The 27,798-nt window shown below is 33.1% G+C and overlaps 4 protein-coding genes across 4 annotated transcripts; all 4 read left to right on the plus strand.

Moving 5' to 3' along the window:
- Positions 1-1,546: 1,546 nt before the first annotated feature.
- On the plus strand, positions 1,547-9,608 carry LOC139098714 (uncharacterized). The gene is made up of 11 exons (XM_070650979.1): positions 1,547-1,652; positions 1,725-2,630; positions 3,211-3,391; positions 4,343-4,461; positions 4,758-4,956; positions 5,025-5,632; positions 5,969-6,112; positions 6,643-6,784; positions 7,100-7,743; positions 8,917-9,084; positions 9,198-9,608. The coding sequence occupies exons 1-11, from the start codon at positions 1,569-1,571 to the stop codon at positions 9,561-9,563; spliced, it is 3,561 nt and encodes a 1,186-aa protein (XP_070507080.1). The 5' UTR covers positions 1,547-1,568; the 3' UTR covers positions 9,564-9,608.
- A 1,377-nt stretch (positions 9,609-10,985) lies between these two features.
- On the plus strand, positions 10,986-17,680 carry LOC139098715 (uncharacterized). The gene is made up of 8 exons (XM_070650980.1): positions 10,986-11,627; positions 11,698-11,877; positions 12,071-12,298; positions 12,619-12,804; positions 15,421-16,029; positions 16,089-16,271; positions 16,753-16,980; positions 17,040-17,680. The coding sequence occupies exons 1-8, from the start codon at positions 11,010-11,012 to the stop codon at positions 17,214-17,216; spliced, it is 2,409 nt and encodes an 802-aa protein (XP_070507081.1). The 5' UTR covers positions 10,986-11,009; the 3' UTR covers positions 17,217-17,680.
- Positions 17,681-17,757: 77 nt separating this feature from the next.
- Positions 17,758-19,630, plus strand: LOC139098716 (lipase 3-like). The gene is made up of 5 exons (XM_070650981.1): positions 17,758-18,388; positions 18,419-18,425; positions 18,473-18,652; positions 18,899-19,126; positions 19,187-19,630. Exons 1-5 carry the CDS (start codon positions 17,760-17,762, stop codon positions 19,346-19,348), a joined length of 1,206 nt encoding a protein of 401 aa, XP_070507082.1. The 5' UTR covers positions 17,758-17,759; the 3' UTR covers positions 19,349-19,630.
- A 360-nt stretch (positions 19,631-19,990) lies between these two features.
- On the plus strand, positions 19,991-26,360 carry LOC139098717 (uncharacterized). The gene is made up of 7 exons (XM_070650983.1): positions 19,991-20,759; positions 20,819-20,989; positions 21,322-21,430; positions 22,327-22,460; positions 22,519-22,663; positions 23,873-24,858; positions 25,973-26,360. Exons 1-7 carry the CDS (start codon positions 20,130-20,132, stop codon positions 26,126-26,128), a joined length of 2,331 nt encoding a protein of 776 aa, XP_070507084.1. The 5' UTR covers positions 19,991-20,129; the 3' UTR covers positions 26,129-26,360.
- The last annotated feature ends 1,438 nt before the right edge of the window (positions 26,361-27,798 follow it).

A 27,798-nucleotide genomic window follows, 5' to 3' on the forward strand; every position in this document is an offset into this window, starting at 1 on the left:
AGTTTCAAAGATTTAAATTTAAAAGTTTGAAAATTTAAATTCAAATTTTGAAAATTTATTAATTTTAAATTAAAATTTGAATTAAACTTTGAAATTTAAATTTAAAGTTAGTTTTTAAAAATTAAAAAAATTTTCAAATTTAAATTCTTTTAAACTTAAGAATTTTTAAAAGATTTTTAAAATCCAAATTTTTCCAAACAATAATCCACAAACATATCAAATCACACAACTTCTTATCCACAACGGATTAGCCTATTGTTTAGATAGATTATGTTGAATTTAACTGTATTAAAATTAAATATATTAGGTTAATAAATATTAAGTAGTTTTTAGAAATCAATTTCTTTTTGAGAATTTTTTAGAAAAATAAAAATGACTTTGTAAATGTATATTAAGCCTTAAGATTTTTAGATAGGTCAAACGAAAACTGATAAGAAATGAGAATAAGAAAAAAAAATCAAAATTAATTTTAATATGAGAAATTTTTACGTGAATTTTTTTAAATGAAATAAAAAATTAAGACAAAATATTTAAAAAAAAATGGTTTTTGATTTTTGTAATTTTCAAGCAATTTTTTGTTGACGTCAAGTTTGCGTCAAACATTAAAATGGGATTGATTTAAAGCAGTTATGGGCAACTTATGTGCAACGGCTTATTGTGGCTATGAGGAATTTCTAGTTTGTCATAGTCAGTAACGCTTCTTAACGAAATTGTTCTACCACGAAAAGAAGGCCCTTCGAAGCTTGATGTAATTTCCGAATATTTCTTAACAACTGAATAAGAAAGAAACTAGTCAAAATTTCAAACATAGTGCCACCTTTGTTATTACTTACTTACTTATTGGAACCATGCTCTGACTTGAAGCCTAGCTTACTGCAATATGCCATCCATTTGACTCCGTTGCTCGCCGAATCGCAAAGCTTGTACAAATTATCAGTTTTGACATCAAACTGGCATTCCTTCAATACCATCTTACACCATGCTGCTTTTGAAGCACCAGAACGCCTTTTCCCCAGAGTTGACACGACTCCAATGTGGAAGGTCCTCCACTGGAGTCCGGACTTTTCCCCAAAGTTGGCAGACTCTGGGGGGTCCTCCACTGGAGTTTGGCCTTTTGGAGTCAAAAATCAAATGTACTTTTAGAATCTGGACTCTCAAAGTCTGCTTTTGCCTTGTGGATTCCAGCCAAAATTTGATATGGTGTGCTGTAACACTAAAAGGGCTATCCACCACTGATATAAAGCGATTTGAATCTCAACAGCAGTGGTTCATAAGTGACGTTTTACTATCTACAAATGATTGATATGCCAAACTCAGACGTGTCACGAGAAGCTTCATTTCGCTTTGTGCTCACCTGGCTTGAAAATTCAAATTTATAATGGACCTCATTTACTTATGACCCCTTCCTAGGATTTCCTCATAATTAACCCAAATTTTGGTAATAATAATCAAATGATAAGCATCACTTCCAAAATTTCAGCTAAAATATTATTCTAGAATATTCATCGGACTCGATTCATTCATCATCAAACCGCAAAGTAGTAAATAAAAACAATATCCATAAAAAAATGTTGAAATTGTTTATAATTTTAATGACCTTAAACCTTGTAAACTGTCAATCTGGATTAATGACTGGTCGTCAAGATAGTGTGGTATGTTTATGCAAAATGCTCATAAAAATTTCACGCTGAATTTTTTTAATTTGAATATTTCATCACATTCAGATTAATTTAATATCATTAGCCGGGTATGAAAATGAGCTGCATAAAGTTGAGACTGATGATGGATATATCCTAAAATTGCATAGAATATTCCCAAAACAGCCTCGACAAAGGAGAGGTCCAGTGTTGATGATTCATGGCTTCCTTGGCACATCTGCCGACTTTGTAATTTCTGGACCAAATATCGCCTTAGCTTATCAACTTGCCAATCAAGGCTATCACGTATTTCTTGGAAATGTACGCGGAAGTAAATTCTCAATGCAGCACAAAGTCCTCGATCCACTTTCGCGTGAATTTTGGCGCTTCAGTTTCGATGAAATTGGACAACAGGACTTACCAGCCTTCATTAATTACATTCTCTTTTTGACAGAGAAACCAGCGCTGTTTTACGTGGGACATAATCAAGGAGCAACAGCACTCTTGGCTTTATTATCAATGCGACCAAGCTATAACAAAAAAATTATTCAAGCACATTTTCTTGCTCCAATTGCTTTCATGGATTATCCACATCCGATTTTATCATTTGGTGCAAATGAGTACATTGAGTCGGTTAAAATTTTACGGAACTATAATTTTCTATCGATGATTGACTTTACTAAGCTTGTTGTTGATAATTATTGTGCGAATACAATACCGGGTGGATTAAAGTATTGTGTTAGACTGTGGGAATTTCTGTTTGGAAGGAATCGAGTGGAAACGGAAATTGACGCGAAAGTTCTGCTGGATGTTCCTAATTTTGTGTCACCGACTGCGAGTGTTCGACAATTTTTGCATTTTTTGCAGATTTATCAGTCAGGGAAGTTTCAAAGTTTTCAAGGAAGGAATATTGCGAGAGAATATGTGCTTACAAATGTTCAAGTTCCTGTTTATATTTATCATGCTCAGGAGGATTTGATGGTTTCTAGATTGGTTAGTAATTGTGAGATACTTTAACAGGCAAAGAGACCGCTTTTAGGTACCCAAGTGGCTTTCTGTTATATAAAAGCATTCTCTTTGTCTGTTACAGATGTTATCAGTGGCTGTTTACTAATGAATCAACAGTTTCTAATCTACAAAGATCTGGATTTGAGTTTGATGCTTTTGGATGTTATCAGGCTCAAATCTAGTTGTTCCTGTCAACCCTCCTCCTGAAAACGGGCATGTTTAGAATTCAGTTCTAGCAAAACTACGAAGAACTTGATTTGTGCTTGGTAACTATCCAAATTATCAAATTCAAGTCGGATCTTTGTAAATTAGGCGGCCCTAACCCCATCCCCTTCTTTTTTGGAAAGGAAATCTTCATTTTGCTTCAAAAATCCGAACTGTTTGACTTCATTAGTGAACAACCTATAATAAACACCATACCAGACCTCAAAGTCGAGTCGACTTGAGTTGATCAGAACCGAATTTGACTCAAGTCGACTTTTTTTCTCGAAGTCGACTCGAATTCAACTTAAAACACATCGACTTCGAGCACTCCACGATACTAACATTCAAAATTTTATTTTAGGACGTAGAACGACTGAGAAACGTTTTGGCACCAGTGGTAAAATTCTACAGACTAATTCCAAACTTTAATCATTACGATTTATTGTTAAGTAGAAATGGAAAGGAAGTATTATACAATGAAATAAGCAGAGCAATGACAAATGATGGACTTGATTTTGTTGGATTTGTGTCGAATGTGTTCGGTATATAAGAAGGAGTAAAGTGTGAAATTATTCAATTGTTGTCTTAGAATCATTTTTTATGTGATGTGTAATTGTAATAGAGAGAAACTGTCATATTGAGTAGATATAATGTGATAATAAAAACTGAAAGTAAACAAGTGACAAGTTTTAAGCGTTTGAAAGAAAACAAGAAGAAGTTGTTAGATTCATGCAGAAACTATGACGCGGAAGGCTGAAAACTTAGATGACTAGTGACAAAACTGTAACAAAAGTGATAAAAACATGGCAAAAGTGACAATCCCTATGACAATCCCTTAGTGAGCATGAAAAAATGCTTCGACTAACAACCTAGGTTGCTACAAAAAGCCTTGGATCTGACTCTGTTGCAGGCTGCGTCACCTAGTTTGTACCAATTCTCTGTTCACAAGTTAAGCTGACAATCCTAAGCTATGTTGCTTGTGGAGCTAGAGGACGTATTTTGGCTTGTGGATTCCATCCAAGAGCGGTATAGCTTGTGTCTCTCCCCCATCAACATTTTTCCACTTTTGAAGTGTTTTATCTATCCAACCATATTTACCCACTTCAGCCCCCCTTTAAAAATTTTGAATGACTCATCAATATTGCATGTTCATGTCTTCATTTCTCAATTTTCACCAATTCTTTCTCTTCATTTGCTCTCCATGTAAAACATCATGTAAATGTTAGCCCATAAAAACTACTCCGATCACAAAACATTTCTTTATATGAAGTGGAACTAAGCAGCATTTAATTTCATTTTAGCAATCACAAAGCATATAAACTTACAAAAGCGAATAGTAAAAAATACTTTTTTTTTTCGAAATTCTCTAAAGGCAATAAAGATTATCATCGCGCATAATGAGTCTAATAATTAAACATGAATTAAGCCCAAATTTTTTTTGAATACATTTATAGTCGACGACTGCAGAGAGTAAGTTGAGCTGAATTCATCAGTTCATCTTCAGCTCATCGATATGACAGAAATGAAAAAATTGAGTGTTAAAGTTTTTATATTTATTCAAATTTATTTACTTTTGTCGTTTGTCGATGGGAAAGTGCAAAGAGATGATGTTGTGAGTATGAAGTGATTGGTGATGATTAAGTGAGAATTTGGAAGTTTTTTGGTTATTTTGATATTAAGTTGAATAATTTTGAGGAGATTTTGATTAGCTTTGAGGCTGGTGATTAGCAATGCTGGCTATCGAGTGACGTGAGTCATGCTCGGATCATATTGAGCATGTACAATCCCAATTCATCATTTAAGAGCTACCAGCAACATCAATCACTTCCAAATTCAATTAAAATCATTTAATTATCTAAAATTCTCTAAAATTCAATCCTAAACAACACAATCACCCCAAATCTACAGGAAGACCTGATCAACTCAGCTGGATTTTCAAGTTCATCCTATGAAGTCGAGACAGAAGATTTCTATCGCCTCAAGCTCCATCGAATTAAAGCCAAAAGTCGCTCACAACCAAAAGAAACATTAGGTCCAGTATTTTTTATGCACGGCTTATTTGCTACTGCAGCTGATTACCTCATGACTGGAGCTAATACAGCATTACGTAAGTCTATAACAATTTGGGGTTCACCTTTTGTTTTCATTGACCAATCTTTACATTCATTTTACAAGCATTTCTTCTCTCGAGCAATGGATATGATTGTTGGTTGGGAAATTCTAGAGGAAACGATCATAGCTTGGGGCATAAAACATTGAGTTCGCAGTCGAAACAATATTGGAACTTTTCATTTCATGAAATTGGACATTATGATGTGCCTGCTATGTTTGACTTCATGTTGAAAACCACAAATACATCAAAAGGATATTATGTTGGACATTCTCAAGGTGCAACATCGTTGATGGTCATGCTGTCTACTCGACCTGAATATAATTCGAAAATAATTCAAGCACACTTACTGGCGCCAGCTGTTTTCATGAATAATCTTCCAAATCCATTCATAAGATTTTTGTCCAGTGAATTCAACAGTTTTGTCGAGAGATATCAAGCATATGACTTCCTATCGACCACCCAAATCATGAAACTTGTTGACTTTATTGCCGGACTTTTGTGCCAACAAAATTCTTTATTTTTTGGAGCTTGTTCAAATGCTTTCTTAATGGTGTGTGGTTACAATAGTAATGGAACTGAATATGATCCGAAAGTCGTGCCAACACTGATTAAGCATTTAGCACATTCTGTTAGTACAAAGCAGTTACATCACTTTCTTCAGTTATATCATGTGAGTATGTTAGTTGGAATTTTGGTGTTTGGGTTCGACTAGAGATTGATGTTTCACATGCTGTACTTAAGGAGATGACCTTGAGTTTGCTTATGAGTATCTGATTAGAGGTCAATGGTATAGAGTGTCATTTACCTCTGATTTACTACAGATCTGTCAAAATTCGGTATCTTGTTACTAAGTAATTACAATCAGTCATTAAGCATGTAACCATTTAATTTTCCATACTATTCTAATATTCTAAACTATTTAAACCCATAAATAATTGTTAGCATCCCTTCCATTCTACCCAGCAACAGATTACTAATCGTTTTCAATGTGACTCCTTAATTTCAGAGCGGAAAATTTCAACAGTACAATTATCAATCATTAAACAAAGTAATTTATCGTCAATCATCTCCACTTGAGTACAATCTGAAGAATGTAATTGCACCGATTTACATTTATAGCGGAAAAGACGATTCACTTGTGGCGGAAAAGGTATTTAATTGATTTATTGAATTTTATGGAAGTGAAGTTGATTTTGGGAAGGTTTGGGAATTACGTAATGCTTAGGAGGAAGAGAGGAGGGGGTTACAATCTTATTGCACCGAGTAGTACAAGGGAGAATAGTCGATCCAAAATCCGGAATAATGTCGGCGTGGCTCTGTCATGGTGTCAGATTTACACCAAATCTGAAGTCAAGTCAGAGTCATGCTGACACTTGTGATCGGATTTTTGATCGATTTATCGATTTCTGCTATTCAGGACCTTCAGTCTGGACTGAGAATCTATAAACTGGTTCTTGTTCTTGTTCCAAAGAATTTCGGTGTTTAAGGGACGTGGGGACATTAGGATTATCCTAGAATATGGCTTGTTAATGCCTACTATAAGGGTATAGCCTGGGATTATCCTTTGAGGACCTAAAGCTAAATATAAGAATGTTAATAATTCATTATTTTACTTTTCCTAAATTTCTATTAAACAATCCTAATAAAAACCTCTCATTTCCCTCTCAAAATCCCAATTAGGACATCACACGTCTCGCCGAAGTACTTCCGAATGTAAAAAAACACCGTACAATACGGAACTACAATCACTGTGATTTTAATTATGGACTACATTCTCGTAAAATTGTATTCAACTACATCATAAGGTCTATGCAACAAAACGAATAAACTTTTTGAATGTCAAGCTGCACAAGAATGAATGAAAACTAAATAAAATGCCAATAAACTCTTTTTTCGATCACGTTTTCACATTTTTTTATGGCACATTGAAACTCTTTTTTTTTTGTTACTTATCACAAGGTCATTCGTAAAACATATGATGAGAGAAATGGAAGTAATTCTCAAAATTTTTACATTTTTACGCTCAAACATTGCTTCTTGATCTTCTCACATTTGTGCTCAGAGAAATTTATATTTAGGTTTTTATTTGTTTTTGACTTTTTTTCAATCATTTTTATTTATTTGTCAATAAAATAAGCAAAAAAAGAAATGAAAGTGAAATTTTTAAGTACAAATAACGTTTTTAGTTGCCATACAAGGAATTTCTTCTCGAACATTTTTCGACAATCAGATGAAGTTACAAAACTGATCAGTCAGGCTGGCTACAAAGGTGAAAGACACCAGGTCAAGACACAAGATGGATATTATCTGACTGTACATCGAATTCAGCCAAAAAAGAATGTCGAATATAAAGGAACAGTCTTTATAATGCATGGATTATTCAGAAATTCAGCTGATTATATTGCAACTGGACCAAAAGTTGCTCTTCCTTATTTATTATCAGATCATGGCTTTGATTGCTTCTTGGGCAATGCGAGAGGATCAAAATATTGTCAGGAACATGTTAAGCATCCTTACAACTCAAAAGATTTCTGGAATTTTTCATGGGAAGAAATTGGACTTTACGACTTGCCAGCCATGATTGAATTTGCTATTGACAAAAGTAATTCATCGAAAGTTAATTACATTGGTAATTCGCAAGGTTGTACGACTGCTGTTGCTTTGTTAGCATCAAGGCCTGAATATAATAATTTAATATCTCAATTGCATCTTTTGACGCCGGCTGTGTTTATCGATGGATCGACTTCAATTGCTTTTACGTTTTGGAATAGGATGTTGTTTGTGAGTATTATTGGGGGATTGAACTTTGAGGCTTAGGCTTCTCGAAGTTTCTAATTCAACGAATATTCCAGACCAAGACGAAACTTTAAACAAATTCCTTGTAGTCTCGGTCTTGGTCTCAAAAATTCGTCGAAACCGAGATTTCGGGTAGCTCTTGTCTCAAAATTGTCTTGCAGTCTCTGTCTCGACACTGATACGGGAAGTCTTAATCTCGGTCTCAAGAACTCTCAAATTGAGGCATCATCTTGTAACCATCGTCTTCTAAATCAAATTAATTGGAAGTTTTTGTCAATTTTATTTGCATAATTAATTTTATTTTAATTTAATTCAGAAAGCTATGCAAAATTGATGTAGCCAAAAAAAAAGCATTTATAATAGCCGGCATTTATAATATAATTTTATTCGAATTTCCGGTTACGACTATAAAATCAGGCTGAACTTAATTGTTTTAATTAAAAATCCTGAATTGTTGCTTCTGTAAAGGACGAACCTTGGATGAACCCGAATAGCACAAGTCGGTTAATTGATCAAAAATCCGGCACCAGGGCGACGTGAATCTGGTATCAGATGGGTGTTTGTCACCGACACAACGGGAAACCCGCGGGAAAATCCTGCAAATATCCGCGGATTTCTGCAGAATCACGCGGATTTTTTCCCGCAGACTCCCGCGGATTTCCCGTTGTGTCGGTGAGTAACAATCGCATCAGATCAATGTAACTCTGGCATGTTACTGAATTTAAACCGAATCCAGCACCAAATCAGGGTAATGTCGCTCTGGTGTTGGATTGAGGATCGATAAACCACTTTGGGCTATTCAAGTATCGTTTAGGAAAACAAATTAGCTGACAAGCCGACATGTCTCTGAGAGAGGCCATATTTCATCAAATTTAATCTGGAAGCAGGTTTTAGTTAGATGTTCACTAGTCTGTGGGCAAATTTTTAGCCATTTTATCGGCATGTGCTTGCCGGGTTTATCATTGAAATAGTTCTTAAATTTTCCTTGATCAGTGTTTTTGCAAATTTACAAAGTCAAAATCAATATCAATGTCACAATAAATTATCGAATTCAACTGACAAATTCGCCTCAGCCACAAGATCATCAAAGCGGTTCTCAAGATCATTTTAAGGTTTTCTTTTCAGCCTAATTATGCAAATTTTCTAATTTATTTTCAGAAATTATTATCAAGATATCTAGACACATTCGATATCACACCAGTTCTTCAATTGGTCAAGAAACTGTCAGAGCGCAATGGAGAAAATCCAGAAAAATTAATCAAACTTTACAAATCATTCACGTGCAAGTTTATAGGACATAATAAGAAGGAAGTGCAATTGTCATTGGTGAGTAGATGTGACTAATTGCCAATTATAATTTAATCTTCACATTTTGATTTATTACATTATTAAAAATTCAACAAAAAATTTAAAATGCACATTTCTATGCAAATTCACAGGAAGCTATCAAAGCCTTTAACTACCTTATGTCGCCGAAGGTCAGCAAAAAACAGTTAATGCACTTCGATCAACTCTATCAAACCGGGAAATTCCAACGATACGACTACAAAGATCAAAATCAAATTATTTATGGCACATCAACACCACCGGAATATATTTTATCAAACGTCACAGTTCCAACATATTTATATCATGGAGAACAAGATATTTTGACTGACAAAAAAGGAATTGATAGATTGGCGCAAGAATTACCTCATCTTCAAGCTTATAGAATTATACCTGATTTTAACCACATTGATGTGATTTTGGGAAAGAATGCGAGAGAACTTTTGTACAAAATGATATTGCAATATATGATGAAATAGACGATTTTTAATTTATGAATATTTAATCAGAAATAAAAGTGCAATTTTGACAATATTGGAGTGAACATTTGAACACATGAATTTAATTTTATAGGTGTTATGCATGTAATTTTTACAGCAAAAAATATTGATTTCAGTTATTTAGCTGTAGATTCAAAGTTTAATTTATGATCCAGATGCTTTGGCGTGATACGTGAACATGACTCGAATAATACAAGATGAATCCGTCACTAAATCAGAATTATGTCGCCTGAGCCCTATTATATACAAAACAAAATGTTTTCAAATTTTATTAACCATATTGAGCAAAAAACACTAAATTTTTAAAATGCAAATCATGAATTTCAAGGTAATTTGCAACATTTAAATCAGCATGTCTCCTTCAAAAGAAGAACGTCATTAGAATTCTACAAAAAAGGAGTCATCACAGTCGTTTTTATCTAAAATCTGTCTTCCGTATTCTAGCAAAAAAAGTTGTCTATAGTATATTCTAGTTGACGGGAGTTGTAAAATCAAGCTTATTTAAATATTATACATTCATTGATGCTTTTACCGAGCGACAAATGTGGAAAATTGCATTTTTGGTCACTTAATTTGACCTAAATCATCTATCACAGTATCACTTACTTCGTTGGCCATCCAGATCCATGGCCTCCCTCAGTCTTGCTGGCTCAAGCTGGCTTCCAATTGCAAATACCAAATGCAATACTGTCTCTATCATATTATTACAGACTGAAAAGTTCCTGAATCGGATGTGTTGATAAGAACGCTAGAGTCCTTAATATTCAAAACTGACTTAAGTTATCGAAAGATAGAGCTGACTACTGACGATCTCTAAACGCGACAATGGGCCCCCGTGCATCCAAGGAAATAAGTCGCATTATTCTCAGGGTAACATTGCATCTTGCCGTTAACACGACGACATGGAGTTGCTCTAGTGAATTTGTTGTTTTATTCAGATTTAGGTAAACTTGTCTATAATTTTACATTTTGCAAGGCTATATCAGCTTTTTTGCAGTGGCTTATCAAGGATAGGATGATCAGGGGCATGATCTTGACTCTATTGAACCCTCATTTTAGATCTTATTTTGCATTCAATTTCCTTATTTGAAAAAGTTGGTTAAACAAATCATTAAATATCTGTAAACATTTAACAGCTATCCAGTTACAACCAGATAAGGCAATAAAATTAACCAATTTTAAAATTTAGTTAATCGTTGAAAAAAATCCTTGTACATAAGAAATTTGAATATGCGTAAACAAAATATATAATCAACAGGTAGTAAAAAAAATAGAACCAGTCTATAATAGCTTGTCTGTACAGCAAAAAAAGCTTATCAAAATTCCAAATTTTCGTTTCCAAAAAAAATCTAAATGCACGCTGAAACAGATTGAATAGACTTAGTCAAACGTTGAATTTTAAGAGTGATAGACGTGATTGATAAGATGAACTACATCTTAATAATTTTTGTTATTTTTTTAAAATTTAGTACTTTATCATCAAAAAGAGTTAAAGATGATGAAGTTGTGAGATGGGTTAAGCAACATGGATATGAATCCGAGGCATATAAAGTTGAGACAGAAGATGGATATATCCTAAAATTACAAAGAATAGCACCAAGATTTAACAGAGGATGTAAAATTCCAATATTTTTAAAGCACTCAGCATTCTCAAATTCATTTTATTATGTGAATGTGCCAAACATATCCATTGCATTTTATTTTGCTGACGCAGGATATGAAGTGTTTATGGGAAATTCACGTGGAAGTAAATACTCAACACATCATAAGAAATACGACACAGAGTCATCAGACTTTTGGAAGTTTAGCTATCATGAAATTGGTTTATATGATATTTCTGCAATGGTTGACTACTCATTAAGGCTGTCTGGAAGTGATCGGATCTTTTACATAGGACATAGTCAAGCGACAACTGAAGTATTGGCATTGCTGTCTTCAAGACCAGAATATAATAAGAAAATTATTCAAAGTCACTTGCTGGGAACAATTGGAGCTTACACAAATCCGCCTAGGATCCCGAAGATGCTCGCTATTTCTTATCCTGTAATATTTGAATATTAATTCCGACAATATCCATAATAATAACGATTTTTCCTTCTGTTTCATCTTACAGCTTATCAAGGACATAGCAACACATCTTCCATACGTGAATTTCGGACCAGGAAATAGACTTGCTTCAGTTACAAACAGAATAACATGCACAGCAAGTTTTCCATTGGCTTTTTGTCATCTTACTCATTATTTCGCATTGGGTGGTGATCCAAACAGTATCTTCATGCCAAATATTAGTCCGGTAAGTTTTAAAATTAGGTTTTCAGAGTGATTTGGATTCTGTGTCTGAGCTAGAGCTTTACAACCTAGCTCTAGATACCAGTACCTATGTAAACAGAGCATCCATATCAATATCATGCAATAGTCTAGGCTCAGATGTCCTCTGACCCAACCAAATCACAGCATTGTCTAATTCTTTACATATTCAATTTAAGGCCGTCTATCGTTCGATTGTTCCAACATTTTCACGTCGTTCCGGTGTCCAACAAATGTTGCACTTCGTTCAAACCGCAATTAGTGGAAGATTCCGACCATTCGATTATGGACCAGCCGAAAATTTGAGAATTTATGGAGCTGTAGAGCCACCAGATTATCCATTGAATAATATTTCATCAGATATTTATCTTTATGTTGGTGATTATGATCGAGTATTTTCTAAAAAGGTGAGTCAACGTCAAGAATTCAAAATCTAGTCAGGAATACAGTAAATTATTCAAATCATATGGAGTTGTTAACCTATATGAGTTCTAAAAAAGCAAAATTTATATATAGGAAATGAAAGAATCATCACGATTTTATATTTATATCTGAATTTTATATGCTAATCTGTTTTGGAGAAAAAAAAGTCAACAAGTTAGTTCCATGCAGTCTTAAATTAGAAAAGAATCGAAAAAGTTAACGAACTCAAGGTTTTCAATTAAGCATCCTTATTCCTTATTCATCACATAAATCTTATAATTTATGTTTATTTATTTAAATTTAGGACGCTGACCTTCTCGCATCACAGTTGCCGAATGTCCACTATATGCTAATGAATGGTTATAATCATATTGACTACATATTTGCAAGAGATGCACCGGAAAGGATTTATAAAGTTATGCATCGAGCATTTGAGCAAGCCAACAGAGAATATGAAAATGAAGTTAATCAAAGATGTATCAACAGAAGAAGATTTTAATGACTAGACAAATTTTATAGTATAAATTGAAGTTATATGTTCATCATAAAAAATGATAATAAAAATATTGAAAAACAAAATTCTAGGATTTTTTATTATTATTATTAAGTTGGAAATAAATGTTGAATTTTGTATCCATGCAGAAAAAACTTTCAGGTTTTATTTATTTACCAAAAAATGAAGTTTTTCTGCATCTATTTTTTGTTTTTATTGGACCAAAAATAAGATTGAATCATCAATTTGAATATTTTTTCAAAAACTGATTTAAACAGTTGTTTTCAAAGTCAATACAACACATAAAACTGCAGACTTTGTGGATGGCAATAGATTGCGAGGATGATTGAATATTTCCTGGATTTGATTTGTTGAATAGGACGCTGAAGTTCTTAATATTCCGAACTGAGAATTCGAAGGTTTTGAAGGATAGAACTGTCTTTAGACATTATCTAAGCGCTGCAATGAGCCCTTGTGCGCCCCAGCCAAGGAAATAAGAAAGTATCAACCAAATTTGTTCCTCTTGATCTTGCAGAAACCGTACAATTTGGAATAATGGATCCCGATTGGGGCTTGAATGCACGTCTTATGATTTCTGGTTGCAAACTCCTACTCCTGAACTATCAGAGTAGTTCCCGTATAGAAAACTCGATTATATGACAAAGTGCCATATAGAAATTGTAGATTTTCCTCTATCTATTTTTCTTATTGCTGCATTCTCATACCGTTGAAAGACCATTATATTAATCCCAATTCATTAGACCCCCATTGTTATTTTTACTCATTGATTATAAATTCCAGAATAATATATTTATAAATTCATTAATTAACCGGCTCACATCCTTTCACTTTTCAGATTATGTCTTTCAACAGTAGACTGCATAAAACTTGATTAAAACTTCTTCCCACAGAACTTGAATCCAGATTTTCAAGAACGTGACCAAACCTGATTATTTTAAACATCATGTGATCCTGAATCGTGCTTTCAATTTCAAATTTTTAATGTCGGGGATTTTCTTTTATGATGACTCAAATAATAATAATTTTAAATTTTAAACTAAAATTTAATGATCAAATAATTATTTTATAACTGTCCAAATTAGCAACGATAATTTTGTTGCTATCTTGTCAGTGTCTAGTCTCTAGTGATATATATTTTCATATATTATCTCGAAAAAAAGTCAAAATATGTTTGTTTCACATTCAAAAATGTTCCAGTAATAGCCAAATAGTCATCATATAAAATATAGTTTCCTAATTATATCTATTTATCATTCTACAAAATATCAAAAATACACAAAAGAATTTGCAAAAAACATCCAAACTAGAATACAAATTAAAATGTGAAAAGCTATAGGAAGTAGAATAAAATAAGATAAAAAAAGAAAGTTTAGATACATTTGAGGATATCGATGAGAACGCTTTTAAATTGGGTTTTAATTTTTTTTCCTAATTTCATAATCCTTCAAGAGTCAGTCATTCAAAATCTATCAAAGTTGCCAGTTCTTAAACTTTTTATTATGGATTGCCTATTTAGCAGATAACCTGACTTTGTGAATGGTAAACGAGCTCATGGTAGACTAAAGAACTCATGGAAGAATGCTGTCGATAAAGACAATATTGCATTTGGTAATTGGCAAATGACAAACATTAGCCAGCGATAGAGTCATCTTAGGGAGACCGTAGATCACAGTTGATCTGTACGACCAACGAAGTAAGTAAGTATCTAGGAGATAACAAGTTAGATGACAAAGTTTGTCATTTTTGTCACATTCTTTTATCTTTTTTGGTTTTTTTCAGATAGATTTGTCGATTTATGACGATTTATGGCGTATTAAGACGAGGGTGTGGTCTAACACGCACCCACAGTTGTGCGTATCCCGTGTGAAGCCAATTTTTTGGAAATGCCATGTGCGGTTTCGTTAGTGGATTGTCACCAAAGTGTGTAGTGACACAAAAAGCAGTTGTTTACCATTTGTTTAAAAGGATAATAATAGAATCTGAGAATCGGCGATATTGCATAATTCTTGAGAATGCGATGATGCAACAAAGATGTTAGAATATATAGAATATCAAAATAAAGTTCTAGATTGACAAGTTTTAATTAGGTTGATATAGAAATACTTTCAAATATTTATAAGGCATTCAACCATTATCAGGGGCATTCATCTTTCTCCCGAAAGGATTATGTATGCAAATTAGAGAAGAAGAAACCAAATCAAGTCCCGGAACCCAAAAAAAAGTTGAAAGAAGGAATTTATTGCAAAAAAACAATATTTAAATCAAATCAAGGCATGGACACTTTGGTTCTTTTCCTAATTTTTTTGGTCGGATGAAAGATTCTATAGTTCTGGATGAAAGTATGTCTTTGTATAGAATGAGCAACCCTAACAGACAAAGAGCATGCTCTCATGGTACAGAAATATGGCAATCTTAAGTGTCAATGCCTTGAATCAAACTGTATAACCCATCTGTTGTCTGGACTCGTTTAGAATCTTAAAACCAAATTTGTTTACTTCTTCTAAATGTCATATTGCATTTCAGAAAACAGAATATTCTCAGTAGAGCATTAACTTTCAAGAGTGCGAGACGTTCTAACTGAATAAAATGAAAATCATTTTATTCATTTTATTGTGTTTAAAATTTAATTTAATATTTTCCGAACAAATTGGAGATGATGAAGTCGTGAGATATGTAAAGAGTCTAGGATACTCAGCTAAAGCATATCAAGTTGTGACACAAGATGGATATATATTGAGAATGCATAGAATTTATCCTAGAACTAATAAAGGATGCAAGCTTCCAGTATTTTTAATGCACTGTGCATTTACAAACTCAATGTATTGGGTAAATACGCCAGGTGTTGCTTTTGGACTTTACTTAGCTGATGAAGGATATGAAGTATTTATGGGTAATGTACGTGGAAGTAAATATTCATCAGCACACAAGTGGTTAGATCCAGAATCAATTAAGTATTGGCATTTTGGCTATCATGAAATGGGAATCTATGACCTACCAGCAATGATTGACTATACATTGGAACTATCTGGAAGTGACAAGTGTGTTTACATTGGTCACAGTCAAGCTACAACAACGGATCTTGTATTTTTGTCTTTAAGACCTGAATATAATGAGAAAATTGCCCAAAGTCATTTAATGGGAGTAGCTGGCGCTTTTGCGTATCCACCACCGGCAATAAAGCAGCTAGCACCTCTATACATGGTAAATATCATCAATAATATTCAAATTTCGTATTTTTTTGATTTCGTTTCATTTTCCAGTTAGTTGCAAAAACAGCAGCTAGAGATCTACCGTATGCAGATTTTAGAATGCCAAATCAATTCATAGCATCTATCAGCAATGTTTTTTGTACACAAAATATTCGTTTGGACATGTGTGAGATGGTTCACTTTTTGTTGATGGGTGGAAATCCCCAGAATGTTTTTCAATCTAATACGGATGCGGTAAGAATGGTTTGATTTATTTGCATAAAAGTTGATATAACTTTGCCTTGAAAATTGAATTTTAATGAGCCTAAATAGCACAAGTCAGTTAATCGATCCAAAATTTTGCACTAGGCTGGCATGATTCTGGCATGGTGTCGGATATAAGCCAAATTTAGAGAACTTAAATTATGAAATAATCTATCCAGAATTTTCAAATCAACCGCTTTATTAAATATTCATAATATTCCTTAAAATGCAAATTAGCATGATAAGCTTAAATTTGTTGTTAAAAATGGTCAGGGACATGAATTTGCATTTAAATATTTATTTTCACCATGTCCTCCGCAACAGCAATAAAACTTAGATTCGGTACTTAGTTATCTCGGCCATTGACCAAACGGGAAGGTGAATCAAACCCGTTTCCCAAAAAAAGCAATTTATTTTCCTAATTCTGAATATTCTCGTATAAATTATTGACATTTTTCAATGAATGATTCAGCAAATCTACCGTACGATCGCACCAGCATTATCACCACACACATCTGTTCATCTGGTAACGCACATGGTTCAAACAATTTTCAGCGGAAAATTTCGACCATATGATTATGGAGCTTTAAAGAATAAGCAGATATATGGATCAGCAGAGCCACCAGAATATCCTTTACATAAGATTACATCACCAATTTACATTTATGAAGGACAATTTGATACTTTGTACAGCAAAAAGGTATAATGGTTCATAAAATTAGATAAAAATTGATATTTTAAGGATTTATTTTATTTTAGGACGCCGATCTTGTTGCCGTCAAGCTCCGAAATAAGAAATACTATATTATACCGGGATATAATCATCTTGATTATGTATTTGCTCGTGATGCGCGTGAAAAACTTTATAAATATATTGTTCAATCAGCTGATGAATACAGCAGAAGTGGAAAGTCGAAGAAATGCAAGAAATATTGATGACTTTTTGGGAATTTCCGTGAATTTTTAAAGTTCTTCCAAAATTATACATAAATTTACTTTAGATTCAACTAAAACACTTAACCCGATCGGCACATATTGAAATTATGCCATTACAGCGACGAGGAGACAGTATACTTAGAAGCAAGGGGCAGCCACTTGGCGAAAAAAACCAAATTTTCCAAGAGGCTGTCACTTGGTTCTAAGTATACTGCCGCCTCGTCACCGTGATTGAAACATTTCAATATGTGCCGGTCGGATTACTTTCTACAGTCAAAAACGATTTTTTTGTACAAAATCAAATGACAATTATTAATTTTTCAACAATAAGAATCCCAAAAAGTCTCGTGATATCTCGCATTTTGACAATAACCACAGCACATGTAAACATTCACGTTCTGCAAATGAGTAGAAAAGAATAAAACAAGTTTGCAATTTGATGATATGATGAAAAAAAAAAACAAGTTTTGTTTTCTAAAAATTCTCATTCGATAATATTTCAGTCAGGTGTCGAAGCTTAACAATTGGAGACGTTAACCTAAGATGAACTACATCCTAGTCATTTTAGTTTGTGCATCATTTAGCCTTACATCATCAAGTGATCTTAAAAATGATGAAGTTGTGGATTTTGTTATAAATAGTGGATATATGTGTACAGCACATGAGGTTGTAACAGATGACGGATATATTCTTAGAATTCATAGAATCCCGCCAAAATTTAACACGGGACCGAAGAAGCCAGTGTTCTTGATGCACTCAGCGTTCTCAAATTCATTGTATTGGCTAAACACACCAAATATATCCCTTGGATTTTATTTAGCTGATAAAGGATACGACGTGTATCTTGGAAATGTTCGTGGAAGTAAATATGCAACAGCACATAAATGGCTGAATACTGATTCACTTGAATATTGGAGGTTCAGTTTTCATGAAATGGGCGTGTACGATCTACCGGCAATGATTGATTTTACATTGAAATTATCTGGAAGTGACAAGTGCTATTATGTCGGTCACAGTCAAGCAACAACCCAGGATCTTATATTTTTATCAATGCGACCAGAATACAATGACAAAATCATTCAGTCACACTTAATGTCAACTGCTGGTGCTTTTGCTAATCCACGATTTCCCGTGAAGCAGTTTGCTCCTCTATATCTGGTAAGAATAAACAAGTTTTAATTCCTAGATGCTAATGTTTCTAGTTTCTATGTCCTGAACGTGATTAAATGCAAATTTAACTATTTTTAATATTTTAGATGTTTTCAAAAATGCTCAATAAAATTCCATATATTAATTTTGGGCCAGGAAATAAGTTTGGAGCCAGAACTAGCAATGTTTTGTGTACTAAAGGATTGCCTTTGAGGTTTTGTCAGTTGTTTAACTATTTGGTTTTGGGAGGAGATCCAATGATGCCATTTATGCCTCATACAGATCCGGTGAGTATTATTTCTGCATTGGCCCACGTACAGGGACGTAACCAAGGCATAAGAGGATGAAAATTGTGAAAAATCCTGTCAAGACACTCAATATCACCTTGATTCCGCCCCTGCCCACATATTCAATAATCCCAATCGTAAATGACAAATCACCTTACACGTTTTTATTCTTACTTTTAATGTCAAATGGATGTCAATCTTCATTCTTGTATTATATCTCATTCATTCTTCTTGTTTTCTTTCAAGGCCGTTTATCGCACAATCTTTCCAACATTGTCACCACGTACGAGTCTACAAGTTGTCACACATTATGCTCAAACGATGATCTCAGGTAGATTCCGACCATTTGATTATGGACCTGAAGAGAATTTAAAGTTATATGGAGCAAAAGTGCCGCCTGATTATCCATTACATAAAATTACGTCACCAGTTTATCTATATGTTGGTCAATATGACTTGATATTTAGAAAAGAGGTGAGGAATATTTACTTGATGAATCATAGAATAAAAGCTTACTTGAATATTTAATTTTAGGACACTGACCTTGTTGCAAGACAATTGCCAAACGTCCATTACATGATAATACCCAGTTACAATCATATAGACTTTGTTTTTGCTCGCGATGCACGTGACAGAATTTACAATATAATTCTTCATGGATTTGAGGAAGCGAATCAGAATCGACGATTAAAGTAAACAAACAATTGCTGTGTATACATCAGCTGGTTAAGTTAATGGCCTCAGAAATGAGTTAGTCATTCAATGTGGGTAAATGGTCAATGTGCGTTCTTGGACGTATTGTTACTTAATTCACTCTTCTTACTTAAATTAAGTAATGATCATTACACTGCCAATTTATATCCAATTTCGAATTAAATTCTTAATTTTAATGTGTTCATGAATCAAATATGTTTTTTTTTCTATAATAAAGGTGAAATATGCAGCCAAACAGTCTAATCGACAAAATAAATAATTGATTTTGGTGTATTGATTTGTGTAAATTTTAACATGTTCAAATTACTTTTGCTTATTAAGTGTTGGTTAAATTTCATTGAAGGTTTTGGCATGAAGACGATGAAACTTGTTTTAGCGGAATTTTAAGGACAGGCTGATGAGATGCATTGCAGAATGGGTGACTTTTGGGGAAATTATGAGCTGACCTGCAGTTTACAATTAGATCACAGTAACTCGAGCAGGTCAGATATCTCAAATAGGGGCTTTTGTAAAGGGGCCCTGTTAGCTCGTGGGTGGGATCAAGACTTTGTTATACCTCAACGCTATAACGGTCCCAAAGACAGCAAGAAATGATAAAATTCTTATTAAATGCGCTCCAAAAAATGTCAACTTATAAACCTTCTCTACAATTCTCTTCCGGTATTGACAATAAGTCTCACTAACTATCAAATTAAATCTTACAGCTTATCTCCTCAAAAAATTCAGTAATCGTGAATTACTCTTGAAAATAAGACGTTTTAAGATGCTTAATTTAAAAGCAATTTTATATGTCATAACTATTCAAGTGATTGCAATAAGTGCACAGCAGAGATTGCCTGACGATGAAGTGATAAATTTTATAAAAAGTAAAGGATATCAAGGAGAGGCTTATCAAGTGATTACGGAAGATGGATATATAATCAGATTGCATCATTTACGTCCAAGAATTACCAGTTATGGAAATAAACTTCCAGTTTTTCTGATGCACTCTGCCTTTTCAAATCCAATTTACTTCCTCAATTCTGGTCAACATAGCTCATTGGGTTTATTTTTATCTGACAATGGATATGATGTGTATCTAGGAAATGTCCGTGGATCAAAATTTGCAACAGAACACAAATGGCTGTCAACAAATTCTGATGACTACTGGAGATTTGATTTTCATGAAATGGGCGTCTATGATTTACCGCCGATGATTGACTTGGCATTGCAGCTCTCATGTGCACCAAAGATTTTCTATATTGGTCATTCACAATCGTGTCCACAAGCTCTTGCACTTTTATCACTTCGTCCAGAGTACAATAATAAAATTGCACAAAGTCATTTATTCGCACCGGTTGCAAACATGATGCACATTCGACCTTCAGCTAAAGCGATGGTTCCGATTTTTCTAGTATGTGATGAAATTTTTGAGGTTTTTTTCTCGAAAATTGCATAATTTTTTAATTTCAGGCATTTACTAATCATTTTAAAAACTTCACACATGTCAATTTAACACCATTTCTTGGTTTTGGAACTAAATTGAGTGACTTTTTATGTACTGAAGGCATTCGATTGGTAATTTGTCAAATAATGCAGTATTTTATGCTTGGTGGATTGCCGTTTGAGGCAATGACTGATCCGGTGAGTTAAATGCAGATTTTTGGAAAGTTAAGTTTAGACTGGATTAGAAAAGTTGTGGATATGATGACATTGAGTGATCCAGAATAGTAGAAGTTGGTTAATTGATTCAAAATTCTGAACCAGGCCGTAGTGATTCTATGGTGCTAGATTTAAACCGAATCCGTAACTAAGACTTAGTAACGATCTGGAACCGGATTTTTGATCGATTAACCGATTTCTAGAATAGAATTTTCAAATTTATTCATCAGCTTAGCTTCATGATCAATTCAACAATCTTGATCAGAATATTTTTAAACATGTTACATAATGAATTAATTATTGTTTTATCACAGGAAGTTTACAGATTAATAATTCCAAGTTTATCGCCAGAAATTGCAATTCAACAAGTCACGCACTATGCACAGAATATTATATCAGGGAAATTCGAATTGTATGATTACGGTGAGTCATAAATTGACTTAAAATTGACCTTAAAATTTCTAAAAATAACTGAGTTTTCTTAGATTTTCATAAAAATATGCAAAACTTAAAAGCTACTCAATTTACAAAGTAAGGAAACTTCACTAATTTATTCAACATTGAAGCTAAAAAAATTATTTGCCAATTTTTAATTCGTCTTTAAAACCGAGTCTAATGACACTTAATTGATTTATTTAATTGAATTGTGTTTAAGCATTGAAAACTTAAATTTTCTTGGTTAAATCATTAGCATGAAAACGTTCTTTAAATATGAATTCCGGATCTTAAAACAATTAAACGCAATTAAAATTAATTATGGGAAATCAGTTAATAATTTGAATAAATTCTAGAATCAGATTTGGTTTTGAGTAGCAAATAATAGATGCAAATAAGATTACTGATTATATTAAACAGCATCAGGCTCGCTATTAAACTGTTAATGAGGAAAAATGAATTTTTGACTTGTTTCTGACTTGGTATGAAAACGAAATTAACCTGCCTAAAATCTAATCAGCAAAATATTAGCTTGTCAAAATTTCATGACATGATTTCGTTTTTTGATTTTGAGGAATCCATAACAAAACTTGAATCCTACACCAAGTCAAACTCATCAGAGTCTAATAAACCTCAGAAATAAAATAGCCAAAACTCTCAAAATCTCCTCTCCAAAATTATAAATTCCTTTTACATTGGAATTTCTTTATAGCAATCTAAAAATATATACAGTTTCCAATTCCATTTTTGCGTTACTTTCATTCGCAACTTCCGTCTGCAAATAAAATAAAACATCTTCTATGATGAATCCACAATGGAATGTCTTTGTATGTAGTCCAAAAATGATTCATAATTAATTTAACTTTGAAAATATATTTTTATAGCATCTATTGAGTATGGCTTTGAGAAAAATTTGAGAGTTTATGGGTCATTTACACCGCCAGAGTATCCACTTCAAAATATTGTATCACCTGTCTACCTTTGGGCATCAGAAAATGATTTTCTTAATACAATTGAGGTAAATTAAATTATATTTCATTACTGACCAACTCTTATGATTAAAATTATATGAATAGGATGTAAAATCATTAATTCCACGACTCCGCAACGTACATTTTCGTCCAATTAAAGGTTGGAATCATATCGATTATATCTATGCACGTGATGCAAGAGAGAAACTATACCAACCCGTCTTACGCGAGTTTGAGAGATATAATGACTAAAAATAACTATTGTTTGCACTAATACAATTACCTTGAACTTAAGCACAATAAATTTCAATGTCAATATTTAAAAATAAAGAGGAATTTCCGTATAAAGTCGCAATTTTAATGCATTTTTTTACATAAAAGGGCATCGTCATAGTTTTCTTGTTGTTAATGAAATTATAAGTTATTGTTATGCTGATCTAGCCGCATCATGTATGAACGTACAAAGCATCATTAATTTCATTTAGCTTAAATAATAATCGGTATTTATAGAAAGGTTGTTCAGAGATAGATGGACAATTTTAACAACAAAGCACAAGTCGGTCAATCGATTCCAAATTCGGAGTCAAACCGGCGTGATTCTGAATTGATCAGAGTTGCAAAACAGGCACCTGTGACAGGTAAAAACCGTACAAATTCTTGATAATTTGTATGGATTTGTAAAAAAAAACTATACAAATTATCAATAATTTGTACGGTTTTTGGCTGTCACAGGTGCCTGTTTTGCAACTCTGGAATTGATGCCGAATTCGGTTTAATTCCGAAGACAATACTTAGCAAGAACAACGTCCGTCTAGACCGGTTTTTAGATCGATCACCGGTATGTGCTATTCGGATTACATCTATAAATCGTCAACGACTCCTTATCATCTAAGTTGATTCACAGGAATCTGAGCTACAAGGCATATATCAAGCTGTGAATACCTCACTCTGTGCATCTAGATAAACACTCTGTTTACTCAAGAATGTGTTAAAATTACTTGAAAATTACACGACAAACTATAAAAATCCTACAAGTTCACCGAAATCCTCTCAACAACCCGGAGAAGAAACAAAAACAAAAATTACAGCAGCAATAGAAGGATAATCAACTTAATCATTTTGTTGTTGTTTGATCTTTTTTTTTCTTCTTTTCTACTCAAGATACATGGCTATTAACCAAGACCCTGAAAAACAAGCAACTTGTTTGGTATGACACACAACAGTCAATTACATTTAGAAATGTTTTTCTCTCTCACTAATTATTTTAATCTCAGCTGTGTTGTTCAGTCTTATTGCAGCATTTGAGCTGACCAGAAGCTAGTAGAGCATTGAGCATTTACGTTCAAAAAAAAAATTTTTTTTTCGTCTTGTTTTTGTTGACGAAAAACAAAAAAAAATTAATTTAGTGTAACAAAAATCAAAAGAAAAAGATAAATGGAACTATTACTGTTGGCAGTAGTGATATCAAAAATTTTAAATTGTTATGCAAAAGATGAAATACTCGAGTTAGTCACGCGTTCAGGCTATATTAGTAGTTTTCATGAAATTGAGACAGAAGATGATTATATTATTGGTGTACATAGAATACGGTCGAGAAATTCGACGTCGAAGAAATTTCCAGTATTTTTAATGCATGGATTTATGACAACGCCGATGAGCTTTTTAATTACCGGGAAGAAAAATTCACTTCCATTTATACTAGCTGATAATAATTATGATGTATTCCTCGGCTCACGGCGAGGCACAAAATTCGCAACAAAACATAAAAAATTGTCAACAGAATCAAAAGAATATTGGAATTTTGATTGGCACGAGATTGGATTTTATGATCTTAAAGCGATCATTGACTTCATATTGGTGACAACAAATAAATCAAAATGTTTTTATGTGGGATATTCGCAAGGTAATACAGAGCTGTTAGTGCTTTTATCATCACGTCCGGAATATAATAATAAATTAATTCAAGCGCACATGATGTCATGTGCGACTGCCCTTCCAAATGTTCATGAGTTAGGACAACTTTTAAGTCCTGTAATAATAAATTACGCACAGAATAATCGAGAGCTGATGTACATAAATATGGAATCGTTAATTCCACTTCAAATGGAACTAGCTAAAATGCTTTGTAATTCAGTGAAGCCATTGAGAGTTGAATTATGCAAAAATATTATATTTTTTATGGTCGGACGTAATCGTCGATCAACGGAAATAAATCCAGCAACTTATGTTACTATGTTTAAGTATTTATCGCCAAAAATTGGAGTAAAACAGCTTCTGCATTTTGCTCAAATAATTATGTCATCAAAATTTCGTCAGTACGATTACGGTGCTGAAAAGAATTTACGAATTTATAATTCTACAATACCGCCTGAATATCATCTTGAGAATGTCAATGTTCCTCTCTACTTTTATGTCGGTGAAGAAGATTCGATTTTTAACAGAAAGGTGAGTTGAGCCAAGGATGTTTCAAATTGTATGGTGCTGCTGTCTATTATTCAGATTTTTAGTTAAAAAATTATTTTGTGCAAAAAAAAGAATCGCGAAGATGAAGCAAATCCAAGAACTTGTTTCGAAATAAAAATTAATAAGAACGGATAGTGATATGAACTGAAATGTGACAAGCTATTAAATTGGAAACCGTATGACAATTAATTAATGTGCCGGAATGATAAAAAGACAGTAAACAAGTTGAATTCAGTGATTCTAAAAAATTAATAAATTGTAGAAGTGTTTAACAAACAATCCAGAAAGGCACACGACGTAGAAATATTGAAATATAATATTGTTCGGCAGGCGTGACTCTGGAGTGAAGACAGATTTTATCTATGCTTTCCCGCTATCAGAGTCGGGATTTCCCGATTCTAAAATTCTAATTAGTGTTAACCGAAAATTTATCGGAACCGGGATTTTGAGAATGCATAATTATATCTACTTTCTCTCGTTCACGTCGTCTGCCTTTCGGGAATTTAAAAAATCTGCGACAAATTGATCTTGTGTCGCTGATCACAATTTTAAGTATAATCCCTAGCGACACATTTAGCGGACATATAAATATCATACGGAGCCGGCATCATTTTGTGTTAAAAAAAATTTTTGCGAAGCTTTAAAAACTCTTTAGCAGAGCCTTCTTCATTTGTGTCGCTTGGGCAGTTACTGTTCGAGTTTATAATTTAATTCATACATAATTCAGGTTTAATAATTTTGAATTAGATTTTGATATAATCATAATATTTGTCATATCAAATGTGCTCGTAATACTTTAGACTATAGATTATACTAAGCCGGCATAATAGATATCCCAAAAAATACAATTGGTATTTTGATTCTGTTCTTTGATTAACCCGAATAGCACAAGTCGTTTGATCGATACAAAATTCGGCACTATATCAGCTAGGTGGCTCTGACTTGGTGTCTGATTCCATTTAAATTCGACACCATGCAAGAGTCACCAGTCTACAGCCGGTATTTTGACCTATTAATCGATTTTACTATTAATATTAATGATTTCTCAAATTATTTAAACAATTTTTGTAATTCATAATTTTTATCTCATTTTTAGGACTCGGAGTTCCTGGCCAAGTCACTCAATAACGTAGCTTACTACAAAATGATACCAAACTACAACCACTTTGATTTTATTTATGGTCGAAATTCCCATAAATTATTATACAAGGATATTTTAAGATTTTTCGAAAACGTACATAACGATGTGTAAGAAGTCAAAGAGTCAAAAATCAGATTAAGATTACATTTGTTTTGTAAATAGCCAATTAGAATGTAAAAATAAACCAGTGCAAAAATACCAAAACAAAAAGACTTGTTTATGTTTACTTCTTTATCAAAAAAACCTCAAGGACATCCAACTAAATCTTAATCTCATCCGAAAAAAAAGTAAAACTTATTATTATGGCGTCAACATCGCAACAATTCGCAGTCTGAAGAACTGATTGTTTACTCAACCTGGAATTTATTCAAATATACGAAAAAAAAATTCCGTCTTGAAAAGGGAAACTCGTTTGTTGATGTATCGAAAAAGAAAACATTTTTAGCACGATGTAATAATGTGGGCTATGCAAACAACTGTCAACGATTGGTTGAAATGAAATTTTGATTTCCGTGGAAGATTCTTTTCGTCATAGTCCGAAGAAGAGTGAAATTGACGGGAGTCGAGTGATGTCGACTAGAGTAGACATTAATTCAGTCAAACTCAGGATTTAAATTCGCTGCTTTTCATATTTAATAATTGAGATAAATTGTTGCAACTGTTCAACTTATCTAAGCAAATCGATGCAATCAAAATTATTGAACTTTAAGCTCTATTAAGTTGCAATTTATCAGTTAATTTCTACTATGATTTAATGTCCGATGATTTGAAAAGATTAGAAGATATTACAAACTGAATAATTGAGAGATAATAAATTTATTGTTTGTTGAGTCGAGGTTGCGCATAATTTAGTTAATAAATTAACTTTGAACTTGATGTAATCGTAAAATAATTGTTATTTATCAATGTGAACTGAATTAATTGTTTGATCAGAGTTTGAAGTTGACTTGAATTGTATGTGGAGATGAGTCAACTTAAGTATATTTTTGTATACAAAATCCTAATTGACTTCGAGCTCTGTGTATGAAAATTATGACTCATTTTTTAAAAATTCAAGTTTCAATTTCTAAATATTAGCGAAGTCAATTATTTGGGTTTTAATTATTGAAATACCCAAATATCCAAATGGTAAAAACCATTCACGTGATATAAAAAAAAATCAAAAAATTCTCACCAAAACGGTTTTGCGCGATATAAAAGTATTCTCAACAAGACATTTTGGGCTTCATATCACTCAATTAATTCAAAAAAACCCCAAATACCCAAACATTCAGATATTTATATTGACACCTCAATTGACTTCCCTACTAATAATAAAAAATTCGAAATCTCCTTTCATAGTCGCAGATTTTGATGATTATAGTCAGTGCTGTTGACCTAAATATCTATGAAGATTATATTAATCACCAGAGATCTTGACTATCAAGTTAATTTCTTTTGAAACAGGAATTTTACGTTTGTTCTACATTTTCTAGAACTATATGACTCAACAGTTTTGTTACTCAATCGACAGTAAACCAAATTGTAAACCATTGGCGCGTAACCTGTGCGTCGCAGAACACTGATGCACCGTCAAAAATTGTTGTTCCATGCACCGTATGCTGTGTGCGATTCCAGTCGAAGATTACATCCAAGGTATGCCATGAAAAATGAAAGGTTGCCCACTTCTGTTCAATATGTTTAAGAAGCCAAAGACTTCTTCTATCAAATCTTCAATAATCTCTATGAATACATCAGACACACTCAAATATATCCACGACAATTTGAAGAACTGATAATAA

The sequence above is a fragment of the Chironomus tepperi genome, unplaced genomic scaffold, assembly GCF_022539635.2.
Source record: "Chironomus tepperi strain 1889 unplaced genomic scaffold, CSIRO-AGI_Ctep_v1 contig_451, whole genome shotgun sequence".
Taxonomy (NCBI): Eukaryota; Metazoa; Arthropoda; class Insecta; order Diptera; family Chironomidae; genus Chironomus; species Chironomus tepperi.